We start from the raw sequence: 26151 nt of genomic DNA on the forward strand, positions 1-26151 counted from the left end.
ATGCATTTCCCACAATATAGAAAATGCAGCAAACATTCCAAATGCTAGTTAATAAATTAAAAATCATACATCAAAGTAATAAATCAAAATTGTCTTTACTATGTAAATTCAAATTCTGTCATTTGAAAATATAGGGTGCATATATTTAGAGCTATCACCACTGAGAAAGATGAAAAACAAAAATTGTAAATGCTGGGGTTTTTGCTTCAGGGCACACATACTGCTTCACAAGCTGAAAATTTTACTCTACAGTTATTTCCAATCCTGTTTCAAGACATTTTGCACACTTTTTTGAGTATGTGAAACAAAACCTCCCTGAACAAGAAGAGAGTTCTGTGCATGCCTTGGTTTGATCTTGAATGGATAACTTTAATTCTGTGACATCAGAACACTTCCTTTTTGTGTTCCTATGCAAATGCTTGACTACAGCATCTCCAGGTCATGTGGCAGGGGAAAAAGGACCATTTGATTTGAAGGCTGACCAGAGAGGTCCTATGGGATTTTAACATTTTCTTTGAGCCCTGATGGTTGTCCTTCTGAATCAAAGCAGCTGGTAGGATAAGAAGTCAATCAGCTGCATAAAGAGAATTGTTAACATCTCAAGATGGGCAGTGGAGCCAGTTCAGAGAGCAAGGAGTCGGCCAGGAGATCCAGAGAACTGGAAAAGAAACTCCAGGAAGATGCAGCAAGGGAAGCCAGGACAGTCAAACTACTGCTGTTGGGTAAATAGAATAAAAACTGCTCCTAATGCTTTTCCATTTGGAGTTGTTTTCATCTGGAATTACATTTTATTACCGTAAATTTATCACCTCTCACTATTTTATTTGAAGAAGACAATTCTGTAATATTTGTTTAAAATATTTTCTGGTTGTGGGCAGTCATGAATAGGTTGTAAATGGCTGTGTCACTGCATGTATTCAATTTGAAATGTTACAAATCCTTGACTTTGAACATGTTTGAGAAACAAGAACTTGCTCTTAGAATAAATGTTTATGATAAAAACTTACAGAAAACATAGCACACCTATCTCTTTTTTTCATGGATCTATATGCACTCATTTGAAGGAGGATTAAGTGAGATAAGTGGTTACATAAAAATCCACATGTCAAAAGATATTGATATTGTTTTCCCTCCAAAGTGTTTCATTCCACTTTTTAAAAAAGCAGAAAGTGATTTAGAATGGCTTTTTTTGATATATAATGTAGAGTGGAATGAAAAGTGCTCAGATAAATATTCTCACAAACTACTACTTTTAATCCCCGCTATAATCAATTTATTAGTGATCAGTGGGTGTAATGGCAAAAGAAAATAGTTGTTTTTTTGGATACAACTTTATTCTTAGGTGGTTTTTTTTTCCCTTGGTGCTGTGCAGCTTACAAGAAATATCTGAGAGCACATTAACACCACCACTGTCTTAATATTTTCCTTCTAAAAGCCTCCTGTAAAAGTTAGCAGTGGTTTCTCCCAATGAATAGAAAAACAGTCTTTGATCATTGGAGTGTTCTTTATTTTGCTGTTCTTGTACTTGCATTCTTGCAAATGGTTTTAAACTGACATTTATTTAGACAAAACTTGATGAGCTAAAGTAAATCAACTCTGTTTGTAACTTATGAAAAGGTCGATTTACACCTGTTAAAATCAAAGAACCATTATTCAAAAATAAATAAGAGAAGAACATGCAGGTTTTTCAAATAATAATAGGAAAGCAGAAGTTTGATAACCTATATGTAAAATCAGTATTTGGATTGTGGCTTACAAAGCTTTTCAGTCCAGTTAAGAATACTAAGAGTTTCTGTACCACAGAAATATAAAATATTGATCCTGATGAGGAAAGCTTAAGCCAGTCAAAAAATCCCAGAACAATATTTTAATTTAAAATTCTATAAATTTAAAGTAATTTATATGTATTGTTACAAAAAGAAATTGGGACATTGAGTTAGAACCAGGATCCATCTAGTTCTGCATCCTGTCTTTGACCTTATCCAACCTTATCCATGAGGAAAAAGTAAGAAATCCTTTAATAGGAATGTATAGGATACAGAAGAATTTTCCAGATAAAGAGGAATTTATAAGTTAAGCAGTTTTATCTTCAAGCTTTTATGCCCCTACAGTGTTACTGAAGGCTCTTTTACAGCAGGACACCAAGTAAATTACCCCCCCCCCCACTGAACATATGTATGTATTTAGTATTAAGGACTTAAGTTTTAAATGTTTCCTAATGTATATAATGAGTCTTCTTCTGACTGCATTAATAGCAGTCTTGAGATACTTTTAGTAAAATACTTTGAAATTCAATGCAGGCTACATGAAAAAAACTTCTATTACATTCATTTCCAACCTGAACATAGTTGAGTTTCATTAGCTACACAAGCACTTTTTTCATGACACAAAATGATCATTTAGATCTGAAATACTTCTTTATAGATTCTTTATACCTTCCTTTACTCACATCATACATGATAAAGTTCAAATTTTTCAGTGGGTAATATTTTGGAAGGCTTTTTTTCTCCTGAACAACAGGACAGAAAGTCTTAATAAAAAAATATGTTAAAGGAGCAAAAAAAAAAAAATGTTTAATAACTTAAATTTTCTTCTTCTTAAAAAAATGAATAGTGAATAAACTGTGTATCAGAAGCCTATTGTTCCACCAGAGTGAGAGAGTGTCTTGAAGATCTGGAGCCAGAGATGCTGAAGCAATGTGGGCACCACATATTTCCACAGGGGCTGTGTGAAATGGCCAGATAGGAAAGGATTAAATCTACCATGTTCAGATTTGTACCTGTTATCTTTCCACACCTCTGAAGTGATATCAGAAATGATACAAATTTTAGAGTTCATAAATCAAGGGCAGCTCTATTCAAACCAGCCTAGTCCTACCTAGTCCTAGCTTTCTGTTCAGTCAGGCTTAATGTTGCCTTTATACTTCAGAGCAGATGTCATAGGGTTTTTTTTGAATAAGCAGGCAGGGTAGAAAACACTCAGAAAAAAAATAAAGAGATGAATATCATAAGCTTTTCAGTGTAATCACTTTTTTCCTTACACCTAAAATGTAAAAAATCCAGTGTATTCTGACTTTTTTCTGAGAGTATTATTTAAAATCAAGTGTGGTGTCTCTACAGCCTCCAGCAGACCCCTTCACAAAAAAACAGAATTTATATTCAGAAAAAAAAGGCACTATGTTTGTTTATGTCAGGTTCTATGACCCAGACAAACACACTAACTGATGATTTACAGCTTATATGGCACGCACATATAAACTGGGGAGGAGGGAAATGATGTCAGGTTCTGACGTTCCTCACAAGCTGACCAGGAGCCAAGAGCACTAAATCCTCTGTGCTGGGTGCTCCCATGCTGCCAAAGCCATCCCTTCCCCCAACATGTCCGAGAATCTGGTCTGTACGTATTTATACTTCAAAAAGATCCGGTTGTTTTATGAGTCTGGAGCAAACTCCAAGGTGAAAGTTTTATATCCTGTGTATCAGGGCTGTATCTGGCCTGCCACATCACCTGTAGTTTGCATTTTCTCTGCAGGGTGCCAGCTTTCAATTGACAGTTGTGCAAAGTGCAGTGTGCATTCCAAACATGGCCAAAATAGCTGATGCTCACAGTGATGTTCCACAGAAATAAGAACTTAGCTTCACTTTAAACAATCATTAAAATTTTAACTTATTTGCCTTCAAAGTATTATTCCATGTCATTGTCTACTGTTTTCAGTGTCAGGACAAAAACCACCCTCAACAGAACTGGTCATCCTCACCTCCCCTTTTGGGGCACAACTCACACAATTTATTTAAACATCTGCTTCAGGGGAACAGAAATTGGAGTTTAGTTTTTGTAGCAAATATTTCTCTCCACTGACTATAAGAGGTCTCTGGTAAGTAGCCTGAATGTAGAAATTTATAGTATGGATACTTAACACCAGTTAAATGAAACAGTTACTGCAGTACTGAACCTTAACTTCCTGTTATTAACAGCCTGGAAACACAGGGTTTGGGCACAAAGACAGCCCAACAATCCCACTGATGGGAATATACTGATTTTCTTTTTTGGAGAGTAGGACAGTACTTAAGGACATTATTCTCTCTCAAGGGTGTTAGATCTTAGATTTCTTTTTCTTGAAGAAGCAGCATTGTCACCACTTCCTGGGGTGACAATGCTGCTACCACTATGATACTCCATGGTGAAGCCAAAGTCTGAAAGTCAAGTGTTGGTTGGATAAAAGCATCATTGGATCATAAATTAAAGATAAGCAGAGGTAGAAAATTGCATCCAAAAGATATAAATTACATCTCTCACTCTATTTTAACAGTGTCTTTTGGATCTGGAAGAGAAGTTAATTTCTATATATGTTTCCTAGCATCTTTCCATGAGCTGAAGGTATGAATTCTCAGCACAGGCTCCTCTCTTCCCTACAAAAACTGTAGCAAACACTACCTTGCAGACAGGGCTTTACCAAGTTCTTCAGAAGGTCACTGAAAGGATAATAAATGATCTGCAACAAATTTGCATTTTTTCCAAACTGTGGCAGATGGCAGCATTAGCCCATTTTGCATAGGCTTGTTTTTCTCTTGCACTTTCTACTATTCACATCATGAGTTTCAGAAAATGCTTTGAGTGTGGTTTGCTGCCTCTTGTGATTCATTTAAATTAATCCCTGTCATTTGAATACTGTTACCTTTGCATAATGTGTTTGAAAATCAGTAATCAATTTGTTCTATTTACTGAGAAGTCTTTGGTTAAAAAACCCAGGCCTTGGAATTTGGTTTAGTCAGAAGTATTTGACACCATACCATGGGTAAGGGAAAAGGTAATCTACCAAGAGAAAAGCTGGGATGAATCTTTTTGTTCTTCAGCAGAGCTTTTGATACTTTCACAAGAGCTAAAACATCCAGTTTTATGCGAGTTACACAGTGGATGAGCAAGGGGCTCCCGGGCCAGGCACAAAGGTGACAGTGAATGGGGGGACATCAGGCTGGGGACCTGCCACTGCTGGGGTCCCACTGGGCTCCATCCTCAGCCTAGCTCTCTTCAGCATCGTCTTCAATGCCTTGGGTGCAGGACTTGAAGGAATGCTGAGGAAGTTTCTCAACAAAACTAAATTTGGATGAGCTGTCAATTCCCTCCTGGGCAGAGAGGCCCTGCAGAGAGACCTCAACAAATCAGAGGGGTGGGCAATCACCAACCACATGAAGTTCAACCAGGGAAAGGGCTGGGTTCTGCACCTGGGATGGGGCAGCCCTGGATGTACAGACAGACTGGGGAAGGACAGGCTGGAAAGCAGTGCTGGGGAAAGGGACCTGGGGGTCCTGGTCAATGGCAAGTTGGACATGAGCCAGCCAGGAGGGCCAGCCCTGTCCTGGCAGCCAGGAGGGCGAGCTCTGTCCTGGGGGCATCTGGCATGGCATCAGCACCCAGGAAAGAGACCTCATATTCTGGTGATGAATACTTCAGTTTCATTAAAATATGAAGAATATTTTTCACCTTGAGCCCTGTGTGCAGTTTTGGACAGCACAATATAAAAAGTCCTTAAATTATTAGAGAGCATCCAAAGGAGGGCCATGAGGATGGGTGGTGAAGGGTCAGGAGAGGAATCATTGTGAGGAGCAGTTGAGGTGTGTTCAGCCTGGAGAAGAGGAGACTGAGGGGAGATCTCACTGCAGTCTTCAACATCCTCCTGGGGGGAAACAGACAGTCAAGTACTGATCACTTCAAGATCAGTGGCAGGACTCAAAGAAAGAGCCTGAAGGTGTCAGGGGAGGTTTAGGTTGGATATCTTCACCCAGAGGGTGGCTGGGCACTGGAAGAGGCTCCCCAGGGCAGTGGTCACAGCATCAAGCCTGCAGAGTTCAAGAAGTGTTTGGACAGGGCTCTCACACACAGGGTGTGGTTCTTGAGGGGTCTTGTGAGGACCAGCATATTCTCTGATTCTATGAATCCCATCCCGTGAATTCACAAATTAAATCCTCTCTTCAAGTGCTTTTAAAATCCATCTCTTTTTTGGCAGCTCTTGCCAACCCTTATCACTCTCACTGACCAAAGATGACAGTCAGTCACTTGTGTTGATTTGCAGTGGAAATACTTTGAATTGTGATTACTCACTTTCCATGAGATAAGAGAGGAAATTAGCAGTACATAATCTGGCCAAACCTATGCCCCAGTTCTTGGGTGTGTAAGCAAATGCCTGCACCTCCTCAGCAGCTGTGGGGTTTCCCTGCAGAATCATTCCCAAGGTGGAACTGGTGCACTGCTCTGCAGGTTTCCCAATTCCAGCTACAGTATTTCATGGCAGACTGCATGGCAGGGGAACAAAAAAAGTGTCAAGACTTTTGCTCAAGTGCTGCCTCTGCATCATGAGCTAGACCACAAATAAATCTTTACACTCTGGTTTTGCAGTTGCTTACAGAAGTTGGCTAAAGGGCATGGACCTGGCTCACTTGGCTTACAAAAGGTCATAATAGGAATTAAAAGAGCAGCTACAAATCAGGTAATAATGGGACACTAAAAGAGGCTGTACTTTGCCCATGTTTTCCTGCCCAGCTGCCAGAGATGTAATCAAAACATTATCCATATTTACTTGCTAACTAAATTTCTATCATTTTCTTTAATTGACTGAATATTAATTTTTCAAGTGTCCTTTTGCTTTTATGTCAAAATAGTTTAACCCAGACTTTGTTCTTTTTAAATCCAAATGGACATTAGGGAGGGTTTATGCTTAGTACAATGAGAAACTGAGACAACTGTACCTCTCTTCACAGACAGAAAATTCTGTGTTCCACAGAGTTATTTTTAATATTTGCTTCTTATTCATCTATCAATCATATCTTTTCCCCATTCCCCTTCTGCAGGTGCTGGAGAGTCAGGAAAGAGCACTATTGTAAAGCAAATGAAGTAAGTATCTGAATATGCATATCAGCTGTTGAATTTGGTACTTGTAGAATAAGCTGTCTACCTAAAGTCTTATTACAATATTTATGCTTATTTGAATAAAATGCAAAGAAACATCATTCAAATCAGGTTTCCACTCAAACACACGATAAAGAAAATCACCAAGTGTCTGAGACACACAGGTGGATTGGTAGTCAAATCTGAATGACCAAATCATGCACTGGGGCCACACATGGAGACCAGGGAATCTGCTTCCTTGGCTTTGGTGGGAGTTCTGTAGTGGAAATATGACTGTAAGAGACAAGAAGTGATGGCTGAACCACCTGGCAGACCCTGTCTCCAGCAGATGCCAGTGAAGGATGTTTGCAAATCATCAGACCAGCCAAGCCAACACACTTGTGCTGGGTACCCTGGCAGTATCTGACAATCTGTGGCTTGGAAACCATCCTGAGCTGGAGACAGCACCACTGTTCCTCCAGCAGCCCTCAGTTCATTCATGCCTACCCCTGAATCTTTTGTTGAACCAATGTAAACTAACAGCATCCACAGCATTCTACAGCAAGCAGTCCCATAGTTCAATTACACCTGGTGTCAATCATCTCTCCTATTAATTTCATTTGATTTCACTATACTTCAAGAGTAAATATCAAAATATTTGCATTGTACCATAGAACAGAGAGGGATTTCTTCCTGGGGTTTTTTGGTTGTTTTGTGGGGGTTTTTTGTTTGGTTGGTTGGTTTTTTGTTTGGTTTTTTTTTGTTTGTTTGTTTGTTTGTTTGTTTTCTTTTGTTTCATTGGTTTTTTCCCCCTAAAATGGTCTCTACAGATCATTCTTGGTCTCCAGAGGTCCTGCTGAGGTTCAAAGGTCTCCCACAGGCCAGGAGAGAGCACATTTAGCCACCAGCCTGCACAGTGAGCAGCTGCTACCCACAATACCATGGGTAGGGACTGATGTAAGAACTGCTTTCAGTAAGAAAATTATCAGCACAAAAAGTTTTCATCCAGTAATCAATCTGGAAGAAAAACAGGCTGTAGAAGCTCATGTGCAGAAATCCCTGCTCGAATTTGGACTGACTATCTGGGTACAGAGATATTGTGAGTGCATCATAAATCTACTGCAAGCATACTTATATCTGTTTGTTCAAAGTGCACAAGGTCCCTCACAGCTTGAAGTCAGGAACTTCACTTTCCTTGGCTTCAGAGGAAGGTTGAATCTCTCTACATGTGTGTGCTGAATTACAATTTAGTTTGATAATATGTTCATATACAGTAAAATAAGTTACGATTAATTCACACATGTTTTTCTTTTAAGGGCAGCCAAAATGCAAATTATGTATCTGGTTTTAATTAATAATCCACCAAAGCTGAAGGGACCATACTTGCACTGATGGCAAACCCTCATTTACTGCACAACCTGATAAAACACTGCTGATGTGTCTAGTCTTATTTTCATAGAGAGGTCCTGGTCTGATTCCTAAACCTGTCCAAATACAGAAAAATTACACAGGGATTGCAGCTGTTTAGATTTGATCCCACTTTGTAAGTACCAATCTCTTCCTGTGTAAAAATCAAGCAACATATTTATGAAATCAGTAATACTATTCTGCACTTAAGTCCCCTACCTATTTATTAACTTCACCAATACCTATTTATTATTTTCACCAGTGCATTTTATAGAGCTAAGTAAAAAATATTATGTCATAAGAACAAATTTCTACTATTTAAGCAACTCATTTTGTAACAAAGCAGATTCAGAACCATCCACCAAATACTTTGCTAGCCTTTCTTTTTTCCAGTTAAATGGAAAATTTATTAAATTTAATTATATAAATTATTAAATATTAAATTTATTTCTGGTTTGAGTTCCATGCAGGAGACCCTTCCTATTCAGGAAACCATTGAGGTGTGTTGTGCTCAAAGCCTCCCTAAGCAGGAGCAGGTGAAAGATGTTCCCCTGAACTGAGCACTTTAGGAAGGCTGATAAGCTTTAACAGCTTGGAGGAAAGGGAGAACACTGCAAAGCTGAGAGTTAAATATAAAGACTTATGCACTTATGACCTGTCAAATTGTTCACAAATTAATTATTTTACAGGAAAACAGTTCACAAAAATTGTATTTTTTCATATAAAATGTCATCTTTCTGTCTCAATGAAGGACTTTTCAAGGGATTTTTTTTTCTGTTAAAATCCCCAATATTAGTTAATTTTTTTCAATGAAGCATAAAGTTTTCTAAAGAACACTCATAGATGTTTAAAATAGAAATAGTTTTACTGAAAATACAGTTTCCAGCAAAATCATAGTAATTTTACAACTAATAACATAATTTTCTAATTAATAAATTGCCTTTTTTCAGTCTTAATCAAAGTTATATGCATCCACTAAGCTTTACAAAATATCTTCTGATACTCAAAATACTCAAGGCCCTTGCAGCATGAAAAGATGAGGACGGTTATGAGAGCTACTAAAAAGAAAAAAAAATCTCTGGAGCCCTGTGCTTCTGACTGCATAATTTCTAATGTGCAATCTAACTTTTTTAAAACCAAGTTGCATATCTCTGTGCTGTGTTCTTGTTTAGCAGTATGAAGCTTCTACAAATATTTCAGTGAATGAAAAGCAGGAAGCAAAATATTTGGTAACTCATCATGCCTGTTGAGACTGAATCAAAGCCACCTATCTGATGAGAAGCCCTGCTTTTGTGAATAAAAGCCTCAGAAGATTGCATCCATAAAATGTGGAGGGTCTCTGCTCCATGAGCTCCTCTTTTTTCTTTTCCCCAAGTTCAATAGGACTCCTTTGAATCTTGCAGGATTCATTTGAATTCATGATGAAAACAGCATTCAAAAACAAACAAAAAAAGGCTTCAAAAGAGAGTTCATAGAGTTGCCTGATCAAGAAGGGATTGGGAAAACATTTTAGAGAGATTTTTTTCCTACAGATGTTATTCCTACAGACACAGGAATGCAACTTTTGAGTTTTCTGACATCCATAAGTCAGAGATGTTCAGACATATCATTTGTCATCTGGGTTTTGTGTGTGTGAGTGAATTGTTTTCTGGCAGGGCTGATTTGGCCACTTAGGGAGCTCTCTCCAGAGTGTATCTCAGGCAAGATGGGGCAAAACCCCAAACCCCAGAAATTTTGCATTTAATACCCTTCATCTCTGACCATCTGAGGTGAGGAGGAACAGAGCCCTGGTTCCAGCAGCCAAAGCAGTCCAAGTCTGTTCAGTGAGAGCACACCAGGTCAAAGTGGGTGAAGATTTCACCCTTTTTCACAACTCATGGAAAAAAGATGTCTCCAAGCCATGACATAATCTGTACACTGATTTGGAGAACTTTAACCGCATGCCATTCTCCAGCCTAGGAGGATTATGAAATTCTAATTCTTCTGTCAGAAAGATTACTGAAATTGATTACTAGGGCTCTTTACCCTATGGAGTAAAATGTAAGTCTCCAAAGCCTAGAGATAATAAGAATAAGACCTTGTTATAACTAGAAACTGTGGCTGATGCCCAAAGAAATATTAATTTTTTTTCCTTGTTTTCTTGATAATTGCCTCCCAGTGCTGAAATGTGTTTTCCAATAATTTTTCTATCTAGGTAATATTCTGGATAAAAATTAGAATGACTGAACAAGCAACAACAGCCCATGACTAATATTGCAGCTTCCAAAACTAAAATATTTGGGATCTAAGTAGAGAAATGTGTCTTGCCCTATATCTCCAGGGATGGGCCTGGCTCTTGTTCTAGACTCATATTTTGTTTTAGATTAACCCCCGAGCAGAAAAACAGCATCTATTCACTCAGACTGGGTGCAGACAATTAACCTCACAGAGACAAATAATGCTCTTTTCCTGTTCTAGCAGAATAGGCAGATCAGCCACTGAAAAATACTTATCCAAAGGCCAGATGGATTCAGTTCTTTCTCACACTGAGTACAAAAGCACCTGATCTAACTTGTCATTACTTTTTTTTTTTTTTTTTAATGTATCCCATAAGCCTTTTGTTGGTATTTTTTTTCACCAGAATCATCCATAAAGACGGTTTCACCTACGAGGAGCGCATGGAGTTCAGACCAATCATTTACAGTAACACAGTGCAGTCGATCCTGACCATTGTGAAAGCAATGGCTAAGTTAGGAATCAGTTATGAGAACCCTGGTAGAACTGTGAGTATGACACACTTTCTCTTGAAATAGGTATTGGAAAATTATTTTTCTTGTAATATAATAGTAGAGAGTAGTAAAACAAAGAGGATCTGGTATTTTCTTTATGACAGTGGAAACTGAGTAGCATTTGAGTTACATGTGACAAAATGTCCTCACTTATTTTTATTTTATCAAAACTGATGCCTAACCTTTGCATAAACCCCCATTTTGATTGCTACAAAAAAAAATGTTCAAGCTGCAAAGACATTAAAAAAAAGGCAGAAAAAAAAAAAAAAACGAGAATCTTTTCTTAGCTGCTTAGTCACTTATTTATTGCTATTGAGAAATGTAAGAAATATTTTCATTTTATGACCAAACCTTGGAGTTTAGCCATGTAAGGAAAGGTTATATAGACATGTTGGGAGCATTTCAGTCTGTCATTGCTGCTGGAACAGAGACCTCCCTGTTGTGTGGATGCACTGCTGGCACACTGGCACCACAGGGAAGTGGTGCCCAACATTCCTGACACAGACAAAAATCCCCTGCACGGGCAGAGGATGGAGGCAAAGCCACAGGAAGAAGACCTGTAATCTTCAGTCAATATCACACTGAATTTTCAAGGACATAAATAAAGGAAAAACTTTTCTTCTCCATGCAATGATTTAGTCTTTTAGCCTATAATTCAGATCTCTCTGAGAATTTCTCAGATGCCTGTCTGAATATCAGTTGATTCCAGTTTTGGCAAATTCTGCCTAATCCCTAGAGGTTTATCTTGGAGGGAGTAGCATCTGCTTATCTGAAAGAGCTTTACTTGTTCCAGAAGTCTACATTTCATTATAATGACATGTGGTACTTTGACCTAAAAAATGATAAACAAAATCTTCAGGGGTTCCTAAAGCTCATACTGGAGTTTGACAAAATTAAATATTTTCCACGAATGCAAGTCATTCAAACAAATGTAACAAGGCCCAAAAGCAGCACACAGAAAACAGGGCAATGTTAATGTGCTGTACTGCATAAGGAGCCATCAACCACCCTGCATGACCCAAGCCATGGCTACAGCTGAACCTTGCAGTGCTGGCCACAAGTCCTGCCTGGCTCAGCCCATGATCTCCACTCTGTGGGGCAGACTTTGCCACCTGTTACCCAGATATGTCCTCCCTGTGCCCCGGTATTTCAGTCTCTTCTCTCAACCCTGACAAATTTTCTGAGATATCTGTACAGTCTCACTCTGTGCCAGTTTCACAGACACCCTTTGCAAGGGACTTCACAGCATGGAGAATTTGTTAAATAGCCTAGTCCATTTCTTAGCATTATATATAACCAAATAACACAGCTTTTGTGAGTTTATCGTTCTTAGCACAGACAGCTTACTCTTGCTGTCATTGCAGAAAAGGCTTTTAGGAACACAGGTGAATATAGCTGTGTAGAATGTTTGCAGTGCCTGTCTTCTTTTTTCCCAGAATGCCAGAAGAGCAACCTGCATTTCATTTTTAGAGAAAATAGAAATTTCGGTCACATTTATTTGAGTTGCCAATAAACATTGCCTTTTCTTCCAAAAACCTCCAAAAATTAGCTTACCCATAAAATCATAAGCAATTGATAAGCTTTAATTGTTTTGATATAAGCAGTGATTTCAGCTGGACTTAGTTCTTGCTGTGTGTTCTGGTCCAGATTTATCTGTTCAAAGTCATCTAGTTCAAGGGCTGGGATTATCTTGGTCCCAAAAGCAATGTGCTTATCCATGTTCCAGGTCTGCCTGCAAATACATCTTACTGGTACAGAAAAGGCCTTAGCACTTAATTTAAAGAACATCTGTTCTGGGAAGCGAGGTAATTTTTTCTCTTTAAAACATCATTCCCATCTATTTTAGTGTGAAAATCATCTGAAGTCTTTGTAAATGCCAGAGAGAAACAAAAAGTTGTACAAATCAGGGTGATAATATGATAATTCAACCTGCTGCTATCTTCCTTTATTATTGTCCAGGTTTAGGGCAAATTTGGGAGAGAACCTCTGAAAAGGGTTCCTCTAGAAAGCAGATTCAAGCAGCCCCTCCTTCAAATGGTTAAGGAAAATATTTTCTTGGAGAAAAGTGGAAAAAACTGTTTATTTAACAGGCAAAGCATTCACCAACACAAAAAAAAATGAACTATATTAAACAATAAAAGCTCTTGTTGCTCCAAAAAGATCAGAGATTCAGAAAGTCCCCTTGGTGGGCTGTAGCTCAGATCACCAAGTCTGTTATCAGTCCCTCTGGCACTGGAAATGCTGTGGCCCAGACCCAGGTGGGCCACAGAGCTCCCCGTGCTCTTCTGGATTTTCAGTCCAGAGCAGGTTTGAACAAGTCCAAAGAAAAAGAAAAAGCACAGTCCAGGGAACTTCTCTGCCTCAGCTAGCTAAAAACTAAAAGCAAAGGAAAGCTCTGTCCCACTGTCTGTCCATCCACAGACAGCACAGTCCAGGCGAGGACGCGGGGGAGCAAGTGCAGTTCCTGATAACAAACTCTGCACTTCTTCTCTCCCTCCTTCTCTCTCAGAATCAATCTTAAAAGTGCAAAACTTATTTCTGGGCTAAAAAGACAAGTGGGGATATGAGCATCATAAAGACAGCCCAGAATATCCCACCTCCACTTCTTATTATTGTTATTACCAGGACAATTATGTAAGCACAAATATCCGCACTTGTTTCCTTTTGCGTAATAATCAATAAACATTTACCCTCTATGCCTAGAGACTCTGAGCTCAAGGCTTCTTATTGTAGGTCATTCAACTACAAATCCAGCCTAGTAGGTGGATAGCTGCAATCATTCCGTGATATGTCATATCTTGAAGCAGAGAACATTCCAACTCTTATCTTTCTGCTGAACAAGTGTGCACCCTGGAGACAAATGCAGGGCACACACGGGAGAGTGACTGGCTTCTGCTGATCCCAGCACTGCAGGAGGGCATGGGGGTGTAGATGGAGCTGGTGCTGCTTGATGTAGAAGGGCAATTATCCTGCTGTCCTCCTCCCTCTTTCCAGTGAAGGCAATTTTCTAGTGGTTATTTCCTAGTTCTGGTTTTTTCCCTCCATGCCTACTCAGCTTCTCTTTTTTTTTTTTTTCTCCATGCCTACTCAATTTCTCTTTCATAAAAAAAATGCAGTGTTTAATTTTTGATCTGTCTCTGACTTTTATAAATTTTCCACAAACTGCAGCTCCTCTTGAGACATAAAGATATAACATATTCCTAAAATAAATTTGTTAAAATTTTTTGGTGAAGATGCTTCCTGATTTTGAATAAAACATACTCCCTGCCAAAACAGTGTCTGTCAGAATCCATTTATACTTTTGCAGCTATTGACTACAAGTCCCTTGAGTTGTCTACTTCCATGACTAAGAAGGAGTTATATTTTATAATTATCCCTTGCTGTGGCAATGTATCAAATTACTATTTTAATCATGCTCTTTATTTACAGTAAATTCCTAAACTGTTAACTACTGAAAATAAATATTTTTAATGAAATAGATGATTTAAAATATTTTTACTTAACTACAAAAGGAAGAAATTACAGACTAATATATTTTAAATAATTGGGATATTATTCTGCACAGGTTTCTTCTTCCCCACATATAGTAAATGCATTCACAAGTTATATTCACTTTGTCACATTTCTTACTGGGGTTAAAAATTAAATTTTTTTTCTTATTCAAAACCAACTTTTGATATCGATTTCTGCATTGATATAATTATAATATGTTTTAAATTTAAATGTCCTTTTTAATTTAATTTTTGATACCCTATTGCTCTCTTAATATAAAAGCCTTCCATCCAAGTTGGACTACTTGTGAAGGCCTATGGTAAGATAGAACTGAGCCCTCATATCAAAACAAAACAATAAAAGATGAAAACTCTGTGTATCACAATTTCAGCCTTGGCACTACCTAAAGGGAAGTGAGCCTGTAAAAAGATGTTTACATGCACAGGCGAGTACAGCAACCTGGAAAAACCAGTGAAAATGAGAAATTTTGCCCTTTCGACTCATTGTAAACCAAGCTCATCTTCAAGGGGGTGAAGGGGCACAGCGGGGTGGCACGATATTTACTGAAATTTCTCTTTAGGAAGATGAAAGGAAGCTGTGTGCCATGGCAACAGCTCTGGAGGATGGCAGCATGTCTTCGGAGCTGGTTGAGCTCATCAAGCGGCTGTGGCGCGACGGCGGCACCCGGGCGTGCTTCGCGAGGGCGGCGGAGTACCAGCTCAGCGACTCGGCCGCCTAGTAGGTGACACCAGCTGCTCAACAGCTGGCTGCTGTGCTACAGCACCTGTCCCCCTTGCAGAACAGCCTGTGGAAATCATTGCTGGTTAACCTGGGAAAATGAGCGGGTTGCTAAGGTTTGGAATAGATCAGAAATGTTTAGCCGGAGGAAAGAAGTGAAAACAAGGTTTCAGACACAATTTGTTTCTGTGGGTTTGTTTGAATGGTTAAAAAAAAAAAGTGGATTCTCCCTCTGAGTACTTCTAAGATTGAACAAATTAGGGAAAGGTGACTTGAAACAGCTTAGGTTTTACCATACCTACTTTGTGTATGTTGCAAGTTGCTAAATATAAGTCAGGAGGAAACTATTAAAACTTTCCTCTAAACTACCAGGGCTGCACGGACAGGTGCTCCCTGGGCCATTGCCACCTCAGCTGAACCAGTGGTGCTCTCCAGCCTGACAGCCCCAGGTCCTTTTCTGAGCCCTGGGGGAACCAGACAGATGAGCAGGGGCCTGACCAGGGCTGCTCAACCTCACCCCCATGAGGGATCACCATCCAGCTGGGGCACATCTCTTACCTCAGACGAATCAGTGACTTCAGAGTTTTCAGGAGCCCCTGGCTTGGCTCCAGTCCTGCTTGGCCCCAGTCCTGCTTGGCTGCTTTCTCACCCAGCTCATACACTCCCTGAAGGGAGGTGTCCCTGGGTCAGAGTCTTAAACCTGACTCCAGACCTGGGGCAGAGGTTTGTTCCAGCTGAGGTCCATCTTCTGAGACCTGGAGGTGGAGGTTTCCCCACTCCTGGAGCTCCTCCTGCAGGCTGAGGGCACCTGCAGGGTGAAGCTTTCCAAGGTGTTAGCTGTCCCTTCTGTAAGGCAGGAGAACAAAGGCATGGATGAATGTTGGACTTCAGGGGGCAAGCTGGAGTCATTCATAGTTCAAAAATTGTAGATATAGTGCAGGGAACATGCAGAGAAAATATTAAAAATTCTTCTTCTCTTTATATCTTCCAAACAAGAAGGAAGATTTTTTGCAAGAGTCATAAAGAAAGAAAATATTGCCAATGTTGATTTATGCCTGATTTGACAGTATTTTATAACAATGTTGTATTTTTATAAGGATGGTACTGAGCAATTTTTTTCTACAAAACCCTTTCTGACAGGTTCCACTGCCATTCCCTCTAAAAGCCCGTAACAAACTAGTCATAATAAGTAAAAGGAAAATTACCTCTTAAATTTAAAACAAAATTTAAACCCTTTTTACCAGCTAACACTCTTCTGTGTACCCTCTGCCAGGCAAATAAGGTTTGTTGTCTGCAAAGAAGATAGAAGAATCTAAATTAATTCCATTTCAGTGTCAATGTTTTTGTCCTGTTTTAACTTGAAATAGATTTCAGTATTTAAGGAGGTTAATATAGATTGTGTCTGTAGTTATTATATATTTCTAGACTTAGATTAAAAACAGTTACAGTGAGAGGTTTTTCTTCTGCTTGAACATTTCTGCTAATTTCTTGAAAATCCTGCTTCTCTGGCTTCATCTTTTGGTACCTGGTGCTTCTAAAATTCTAGCCTTTGGCTCTGAATCATGAAAATAAACTTAATGTTTGCCCTAACTGCTAGGCTTCTAATGATCAGTACAAAGTCAGCTACAATCAACCATCTAATGCTGCAGTTCAATTTCTTTTAAACCCCAAACTCTGTTTCTCAGCGCCTGTGAACCAGCTCCTGCATAGAATCTTGATTAATACTGTGCAAACTCCGACTTTCTGAGGTTATGTTCTCTGAGATTTTTCATTATTCATTCATGCTAATGAAATTTGATCACTGCTTTTCCTTTGTGTGTTTTAATTGAAAAAAAAAAAAAAGACTTCTTCTGAATAACAGAAAAATTCCCTCTTTGTCAAATTTGGCTGGTATTTCTTCCTCAGACTCACCTGGAGCTATTTCTGTTTTAAACTGGAATGATGGGTATGGAAGGGGCAAGATTTGGATTATAAATTGTGACTTTACATGCCATTGTAGTGCATGGTGCATCTTGCTAGCTCAGTCATTTTCCTCTCAGGGTAGGAGTCCTGTCACCTCAGTCCAAGCTGAGGAAAGATCAGCATTTACTGACCCACCAGCTTCCATTCCCTCCTTGCCCAGTGAGGAGATGGTCTGCAGTCTCCCCTTGGAGCTGCCTACGGCTCCAGGAGGAGCCTGAAATTGCCTCTTGCTCCTTTAACTGGATAATTGACTTGGTCTAATTTTTTATGCAATTACAATTGGCTGTGTTGAATTGAATTTAGACATTTGTGGCTAAGAACTGTCAGAACTTTATTTTATATTCAAGTGTTTATTTTAGTGCTTACATGTTTTATAAATAACAAAATGCCTTTTGTTTCTGCCTTCCACAAAAGTGAGCTGAGATGAGTTTGCCTCAGGCTCTACTCAGAGAAACAGAGCTATATTGCTTTTTTTTCTTTCCTCAACAGATTGTTTCCTGACCTCAAATAATGGGAAAACATTGAATTACTCAGATCAGGTTCAACACCCCTTGCAGACTGGATGCAGTTTATTCAACTTAAAATAAGAAAATCCCATTTCCAAACTTGTAAATATCCAAATGAAAGATTCCAGCATTTAAAATTTTACTTTTATTTAATTTCATTTTAGTCTTCTTTTTTTTTATTATTTTTTTAAACTTACAGATCTATTCAATATTGCACACAAGGATGATGTTCTGTGAGGTTTCTTTTGGAAGATTCTGGTTAAACTGAGCAGCAGAACTTCCTGCTGGGTGGACTTAGTGTAGAGAGGAGAAAAGAAAGTATGGAGCCTGATAGCCATTAGAGACAGAGTGTTTGTTTGCCAGAGACATGAGGCTACAAATAAGAAGGTGCCAAGTGGACAGTGAAAATGCTTCAGCTATTGTGTGGCTTCTTGCTTTTGGCTTTGGTCTTTATTTGAACATTAGTAGCTAAAATGCAGGAAGTTACTCAAGCATCACCTTTTTCTTTTCCTTTTGCCAACTCATATTCCCTCTGCACAGATTCCCAGACCAGCCAGTGCCATTCAGAGGCTCTGCCCAGCCATTTAAAGAAAGCTGTCTGCCCAGGAGAAGTGTTGGACAAAAATATGCTTCAAAGATCTGGTTTGGGTTCTCATATCATGTAGATTTTATCTCTGTATATCAGACATAAAAGCAGATAATCCAAAATTTTTCAAGGGCTCTTCAGAATGCTCACCCAGGGGATCCTCAGCTTTATCAAAGCTTTTGGTTTTGACTAAAAAATGTGTTTTTCGAAATCACCATGTACCTTCTTGTTGTGAATTGAGGTGTCCACAGAGAAAACATCCCTTTAAAGTGAATTCCTCCAAATTATTATGCCCCCATTTTCACTTAGGAATGAAAATACTGTTGCAACCAGTCTGACAGGCTGAGGTGATTTCTTATGAATCTGCTTTTGCAGCATGCTTGTGGTTCTTGCCCTGAGGTAGCAATTCCCACTTGCTGAGAGAAAATGGCCAAAACCCCTTTGCTGCCAAGGTGGTTTTCAACCATCCCTAGGGAAAATAAGGATTTCCCTTTGTTGCAAATCGAAGATGTTTACTATGTGCAATTGAATTACAGTTCAATGTACAAGGAGGAAAAAAAAAAAAAACAAACAAACAACTCTGAATTGTGCAACTCAGTTGTATAAAACCAAAAGTACTGTATTTAAATATGTATATTGCATAACATTTAAAAGGGGCTCAGTGTGGAGTGATTATGTAATGGACATTTCACTTTTTGAATTCACCAACCACCATTTTTTCTCACTCCCCCCAGTTACCTCAATGATTTGGACAGGTTGGCAATGCCAGACTATGTCCCTACTGAGCAAGATGTCCTGCACTCCCGAGTGCAGACCACTGGAATTATAGAGACTCAGTTTTCTTTCAAGGATTTGAACTTCAGGTATGAAAGTCATATTTTACAGTTTTCTTGGGTTTTATTATTCTTAAGTATTTTCTTTCACAGGTGTTGACTTATTATAACACAGGTGATATCATTGTGGTGTCGTTGAATCCAGTCTTATAAAACATTTTTACACAGCTTAAAAAGCAAGATATTTTATTACCAGTACTTCAACTTTGTACATAGAATGGACTAGTACAAACAGGTCACAGAACACTAGGTTCTAAAAGGGCATTTTCACGTATGCAAATGTCTAAAAAGCTTTAGTTATATCCTGCCATTTGAATAATTGTGCCATTTATGAAATTTGCCTACTTAAATATCCTTAAAAGCATTCAAAAAACATTTGATGTCTACCAATTTGCACATACTCTCAACCTTTCACTCTTCTTTTGAGAATGGAAATAACTGCTTTTAGCACAGGAATGCAGTTGGCCAAAAAAAAACTCTGTCCCATGGGGAATTTCAGCATTAACGAACATATCTTCATGCTCATGTAAGATGAAAATCAAAATGCTCAGAAAAAAATTTTGAAAATAATGCCTCTGAGAAATTTGACTGAAATGTTTTACACTTTCAGATATTCGAGATCTAGTTATGCCTGGTAAACTAATTAAAAACATCTAATTGCACATGAAAATGGATTTGAATGAATTTTTATAATTTCAGAGCTCTATAATCCTTTTCTCTGTGGACTGAAATCCATTTACTTCTCAATTTAAAATCTGGGCAGCATATTGAGGAATGCAGTCTAGACAAGAAACTGCCTGTAGAGACAGACAGATTTATAAAGCATTATAACTTTTACATTTTTCATTTGGCTTCTTTCTTTCTCCTCATGCTCCAATTACACATTTCCCAAACCATCTATGCTACCATACAGATTCTTTAACACAGCAGAGATTGCACATGCAAAATGAGATCCCGAAGTAGATGTCTTACAAATAAATTGTTATCATCTATCAGTATTCTGGTCACTCACGAAAACTCATGATTTGCCCAAAAATGCTACAGTGCAATGTCATGGACATCTTCTTCTTTTTCTCTGATTAATGTATTTCTGGTCTTGTTCACTGGAAATTTGAATGCCTTCAGTTACAGTCATAGTTCATGCATGAAATCACATCAGGGTGGAGAAAGAAACCACCAGAGGGAAATCCTCATTGACATAGATGCTATCAGCCCTGATATGAGAATATCATATATATTCATATGTATAATATCATATCAATATTAATATTTGGGTCTAGCTGAATTGCAGCACAACTGGGAATTGAGTTACAAAATTTAGTCTGCAAAATATACTTTACAAAATTTTGTCTGTAAAAAAGAGGAAGGCTCTTAAAGCCACCACAAACACAAACCCCACTGTTTTTACCCTCTGCTGTGCATCCCAGTAGTGTTATGTGAGTAAATTCATTGGTGGTTTCAGGCAGTTGGGTAATACTTGGTAAAACCCCTACAAAGGAGTCTGAGTGGTTTGAGCTGCTAAAGGGGCGCAGAACAATAATAAATCCATCTTAACCAGCCAGGTACTGCTACTTTGCATTGCCATAGCAATGCAAAACAGCTGGAGGATCCTGATGTCTCTGCACCAAGTTTGATAGGTACCATGGAAACCTCTATAAAGAGAGGAACACTTGCACATTCAGAGTGAGTTTTGGCTGATGTACTGATGGGGCTTCAGGTCACAAGCCATGCATGGAAACAAAAAAAACCCATGAACAGATGCCTCATTGACTAAACACTTGTTCCTTTACTGAACTGAATGAGACAGAAAACATTTTGTATTTGAGCAGTAAAAGTCTAAATCCCAGTACTGCTCCTAGGAACTGAATTGCAGTTGCACAGAAAACATTGATTTTTATTTGCTCCTTGCTTAGCAGTTACTTTGCTGGTTTAGTGCAATTTAGCTTCCATGTTCTTTTCAATTTATTTCACTAATGTTGACTTAAAGCTCAGAACGTATTTAAATGTTTTTCAAAGGAGATCTGATCATCATAGGTCCTCCTCTAGTGTCCTTTCTATTGGCGTTCTAGGAACAGTTTGACTGAAATCAGGCAAGATTTATTTTAATCTTCAGACCTCTCTGTGTGTACCACTGAAGGAGTAAATAGATAATTCTGTATCTGCAGCTAAGTTTTTCAAGAGCAGTTCTGGCAAAATATAGAGATTTCTAGACTAACTGACTATCTTGGTAAAACAAGATCATCTCATTTTCTACCATTTATGGAGGGACTTTGGGTTTACATGTGAGTATGTTAAGTTCTGGGCCGAGAAAAGAGAAGCAAACTAACAAAATCTTCCCTTAAGCATTGCCTCTGGCCTTGGTCTTGTCCTTTTTAACTGACTTCTCTTGAATATTCAAAGAGACATATGCTAAAAGTTCACAGGAAGTGAATACTGATTCACATGATTATGTATACTGAAACAAAACTTTCCTGAAGAATAAATTTTGTAGCTTTTATTATTTGTTTTCCTGCCATAACCCTCATTTCAGAGTTATACACCACAAATCAAGAAAGGCGTGTAATTATAGGTGACTTTTGAGTACTAATCAGAGACAAAAGTCAAGATACTTTCTTTGTGCTGATCCCACTCTTGAGTAGACCTTCTGAACTCAGTGAAGATATGCTTGGAAGAATGTCATTACTATTATCAAAATCTTACTCCACAACAACTTCCTGATTTCCAAAATAATTCACTTTTATTGACACCCAATGAAAAAGACAAAGATTAAATGTCCCAGAAAAAAAAAAAAAATTGATTACTCCTCAAATTCAGAAACATTTTATTAGGACCTCTGAAAGGTTTTAATTTTTTTCCTAAGAAGGAAGAAAAATTACAAAAAATAACCTTTTTTAACATCAGCTTCACTGCTGATGCTGAAGGAAACAAAGGCTTAAGATACTGCAGAAAGCAATGTTTCAGTAACAAATTATTCTTGCTCTGTTTACTACTGACATGATTGTTTCTTACTGAATCCCTTTATATTCGTTGCTATAAGAAATGTTTAATTTTCAGATACTGCAGGATCCAGAGATCTAATGCATATTCTTGAAGGAAGGGGTAATCCAACAGGGGATTATGTTTTGCAGTATTAAATTCAACAACAGGGGGCACAGGGAAAAGTCATCATGCACACTAGGAAACAGAAAACCTAAGGGCAGGATAAATTTGATTTTTTAATGTTTTCCCTGTTTTCTAACACACTTAAAAAATCTTCAAGTTTGGCACCTTTTGTTTCAGAAAAACAGTGAAAGGAAAGCCCTAGCCCTCACCATTGAAGAACTGCAAATGTAAGTGCAAGTTTTGGAAGCTCAGGCTGAGGGCCCTAAGTCCCAGCCAGGTGTGCCCAGATGGCTTTGGATCCCACAGAGAGTCCATATAAAGTTCTTAGGACACTTCCCAAAGGTAGTAGCAACTCCTGGCAAAGGTGGCAGGAAATTATTGCAGGGAAGGACAGCCCTACAATTCCCTCTGTGCAAAGGAAGGGATTCCTGCTCCCCAGGAATTGCTGCTCAAGAGCAGCTAATGAAGGTGAAGAGACTCTCCAAAGGTGGGATGCAGGTTCTGCAGTGAGCTCAGTGATCACTCCAGGGCAGGGAGCAGATGGCAACATCTATTCATGCTCAGCCAGGGGGCAATGTGTGACTGGCCTTCAGTCCTGTGTCTTGCTGGTCAATATGCCAGTTCACTGCAAGCAAAACCATGAAGTCAAAAATGACACTGATTTTGAGGGTCTTCTATTGATGCCTTAGTACTCTGCCCTAAATAAATCCTAGCCTGCAAGTCTTAGTCCTGCACTGAGCCTCACTTCCTCAACACTTCCTTTTCTGAGCCCCTCAGTTTGGGAAGGACACTGAGGTGCTGGAGCACATCCAGAGGAGGCAACAAGGCTGGTGAAGGTCTTGGAACACAAGCCCTGTGAGGAATGGCTGAGGGAGCTGGGGTTGTTCAGCCTGGAGAAAAGGAGACTCAGGGGTGATCTTGTCACTCTCTACATTCCCTGAAAGGTGGCTGTGCTCAGGTGGGGTTGGTCTCTTTCTCCAGGCAGCAACTGACAGAACCAGAGAACACAGTCACAAGCTGCATCAATGAAAATTATGTTGGATATTAGGAAAAAGTTTTTTACAGAAAGGGTGATAAAGTTCTGGAATGGTCTGCTTGGGGAGGTGGTGCAGTCACCCTCCCTGGATGTGCCTAAAAAAGACTGGATGTGACACTGGGTGCCAGGGTTTAGTTGAGGTGTTGGGGCTGGGTTGGACTCAATAGTCTTTAAGGTCTCTTCCAACCTGGTGATTCTGTGAATTCTGTGAACACAAAGTGCCACACTGAAGTACTGAGTATTAATCCTACATGCAGGTATTTAGACCCTTTTATTTCATTTTATATCCACTGCAAAGCCATGAGTAACAGCACAAAGCACTCCTTGACCTTTTGGGGTAGAAACAGACCAATATTTGGAAAAGCTGGGTATTTGTCATTCATCTCCATTTAACTCCATGCATTAAAAGCATGGCTCCATCCTTATGAGTGCTTTACACTGTACATGTGCTATTTTTTCTGCAAAGGATGTTTGATGTGGGTGGACAACGATCAGAGAGAAAAAAGTGGATTCACTGCTTTGAAGGAGTTACTTGCATCATATTCTGTGCTGCACTCAGTGCCTATGACATGGTTCTGGTGGAAGATAAAGAAGTGGTGAGTCAGAACAGACAAACAATCCTTTTTGCTTCTAAGATTTAATGTACTCTCTGATGCTACATTCCCATTCACTGATAACCATTTAAAGGCTATTACAACATATTGGGTCTTTCCAGTAAAGAACATCTCAGTAAAAATGATGTATGGAGATGAGATTGTTCAGTCTTCTTTTTTTTTTTGCACCTCAACAGAACAGAATGCATGAAAGCCTTCATCTGTTCAACAGCATCTGCAACCATAAGTGCTTTGCAGCCACTTCCATTGTGCTGTTCCTAAACAAAAAAGACCTCTTTCAAGAGAAAATAACAAAAGTTCATCTGAATATCTGCTTTCCTGAGTACAATGGTAAGTTTGGAGTATCCAGGAGAAAACACATTCAGATGTTTTGTGTAGGCCATGAATCAAACCCTGAGACTTTGACTCATGTCACCTATATATAAGCCTTTAAATACTGAATCTTCTCATGAAAGAATGGTATGAGACAGACACAGCCAGAATTCAACTCTTCTTACCTACCCATCATGTTTATCTGGGGATGGGTTCATTTCTCTCCCTTGAGTTGCATATGTTTGTCCATTGGTGGTAGAAGAAGCTGAGAATTTAAAAGTCTCAGATGGCTGCAGGGTGCTGTGATGGACTCAGCCAATATTTCAGTACAAGTCAGTATTTTGTCACTCACACACACATCACAACTTAATCCTAAATTTCTGTCCCTATTTTAAGAACTCATTCCGTAAGGGAAGTCTGTCTCTTTTTGTACGTCACAGTAGTGTCTACTGGAAATTAAAAAAAACACCAGATGTTCCCAGCTGATGCTAGAGAATATATAAGGCTGTGTCAGAAATTTCCAGAGAAAAAACAGTTTAGATACAAAATTTTCATGCCTAAAGTATGAAGTTAATTCAAATAGAAAGAAAAGGGAAAAAACCCACAGAAAACATTATTTCTTCTCTTTTTGCAGTTGTGAGGAAGTACCAGCTGAAATGTGTCTTTTTTGCTTTTACTTTTCTTTCCACTAGGACAAAATACATTTGAAGATGCTGCAAACTACATTAAGCAACAATTTCTAGACTTGAACATAAGGAAACAAGATAAAGAGATATATTGTCACTTGACCTGTGCCACTGACACTCAGAACGTCAAATTTGTTTTTGATGCAGTCACAGACATAATAATCAAAGAAAATCTGAAAGACTGTGGGCTTTTCTAGCCATTCATTCTCTTGCTCAGAGCTTCAGTCCTCTTTCCTCTCTTCATCTGATATGCTGACTGAAATAAAAAAAGAAAGCCTCTAGGTAAGAAGCAGTATCAGTTAGGCACCAGTTAGTGTCAGTGGAGTGTTGGGTGCAGCCTAAGCATTGCAGACCAACACAGACCTTCCAGGTATCATAAGGAGACTAAAAAAAATGTTCCTGTTCTACAAAGATGACAGCTGCTGATAAAACCTGCTGGAATCAAAACCACATTCCTATTTAAATCAATATCATAGAACCATAGAATTCTTTGGCTTGGAAGAGACCTTAAAGATCATCTAGTTCCAACCCCGTGCCATAGGCAATGACACCTTCCACTAGACCAGGAACCAGCACTTCTCAGGAGACTGGGGACACCTCAGTGTGCTTTATCTTCTAGTGATAGGATGAAAAAGAATTTATGATCGAGGCCTAAAGAAAACTGTAGCTTTAAACAGTATCAATACATAATTTACCTTCTGTTTTGTATTCATGTTACATGAACAACTGAAAGTGATATGCCATTTATTCAGCAAAAGCAAACCCCCCAGACTTAGATGGTGTATGATGAAGAGCAGTGCAAATCTGAATGTTTAACTATACTGCTTTGTTAGAAGAGCTGAGGGACATATGCATAAAACTGAACACATACAAAACTGACAAAATTCCCAGTTTTAGAAAAATGAAACACATTGATATGGAGGCAATTTTTGTAAATTCCTAAGGAGGAAAAAAAATTACAATGACTGTCAGTTTCTGCATGAGCCACAAACATAAGTTGAAACATTTTTAGTTTACAATTAAGTTTGATACTTTCTTAAATAGCAATTAATAATCCTGCTGCTCAACAGGAATGGCAGCAGTAACTTCTACCACTGCAGAGTAGCTGTAAACCCACCAGCTCTCCAGATGGCAAAAGCACATCCTTGGGACTTTGGAACAGAGTACCCTTCTCTACACAAAGATCTTGCTAATGTAGAACTGCTCTCCCTTAACTCCTGTTGATTT

At 38.8% G+C, this 26151-nt stretch overlaps 1 protein-coding gene across 1 annotated transcript; it reads left to right on the forward strand.

Annotated features, from left to right (window-relative positions):
* The first annotated feature begins 604 nt into the window (after nucleotides 1–604).
* Nucleotides 605–25121, forward strand: GNAT3 (G protein subunit alpha transducin 3). The gene is made up of 8 exons (XM_009086861.2): nucleotides 605–722; nucleotides 6846–6888; nucleotides 10910–11051; nucleotides 15130–15287; nucleotides 19076–19204; nucleotides 23779–23908; nucleotides 24103–24256; nucleotides 24931–25121. Exons 1-8 carry the CDS (start codon nucleotides 605–607, stop codon nucleotides 25119–25121), a joined length of 1065 nt encoding a protein of 354 aa, XP_009085109.1.
* Nucleotides 25122–26151: the final 1030 nt, after the last annotated feature.

Source organism: Serinus canaria, chromosome 1A (assembly GCF_022539315.1).
Source record: "Serinus canaria isolate serCan28SL12 chromosome 1A, serCan2020, whole genome shotgun sequence".
Lineage (NCBI taxonomy): Eukaryota > Metazoa > Chordata > Aves > Passeriformes > Fringillidae > Serinus > Serinus canaria.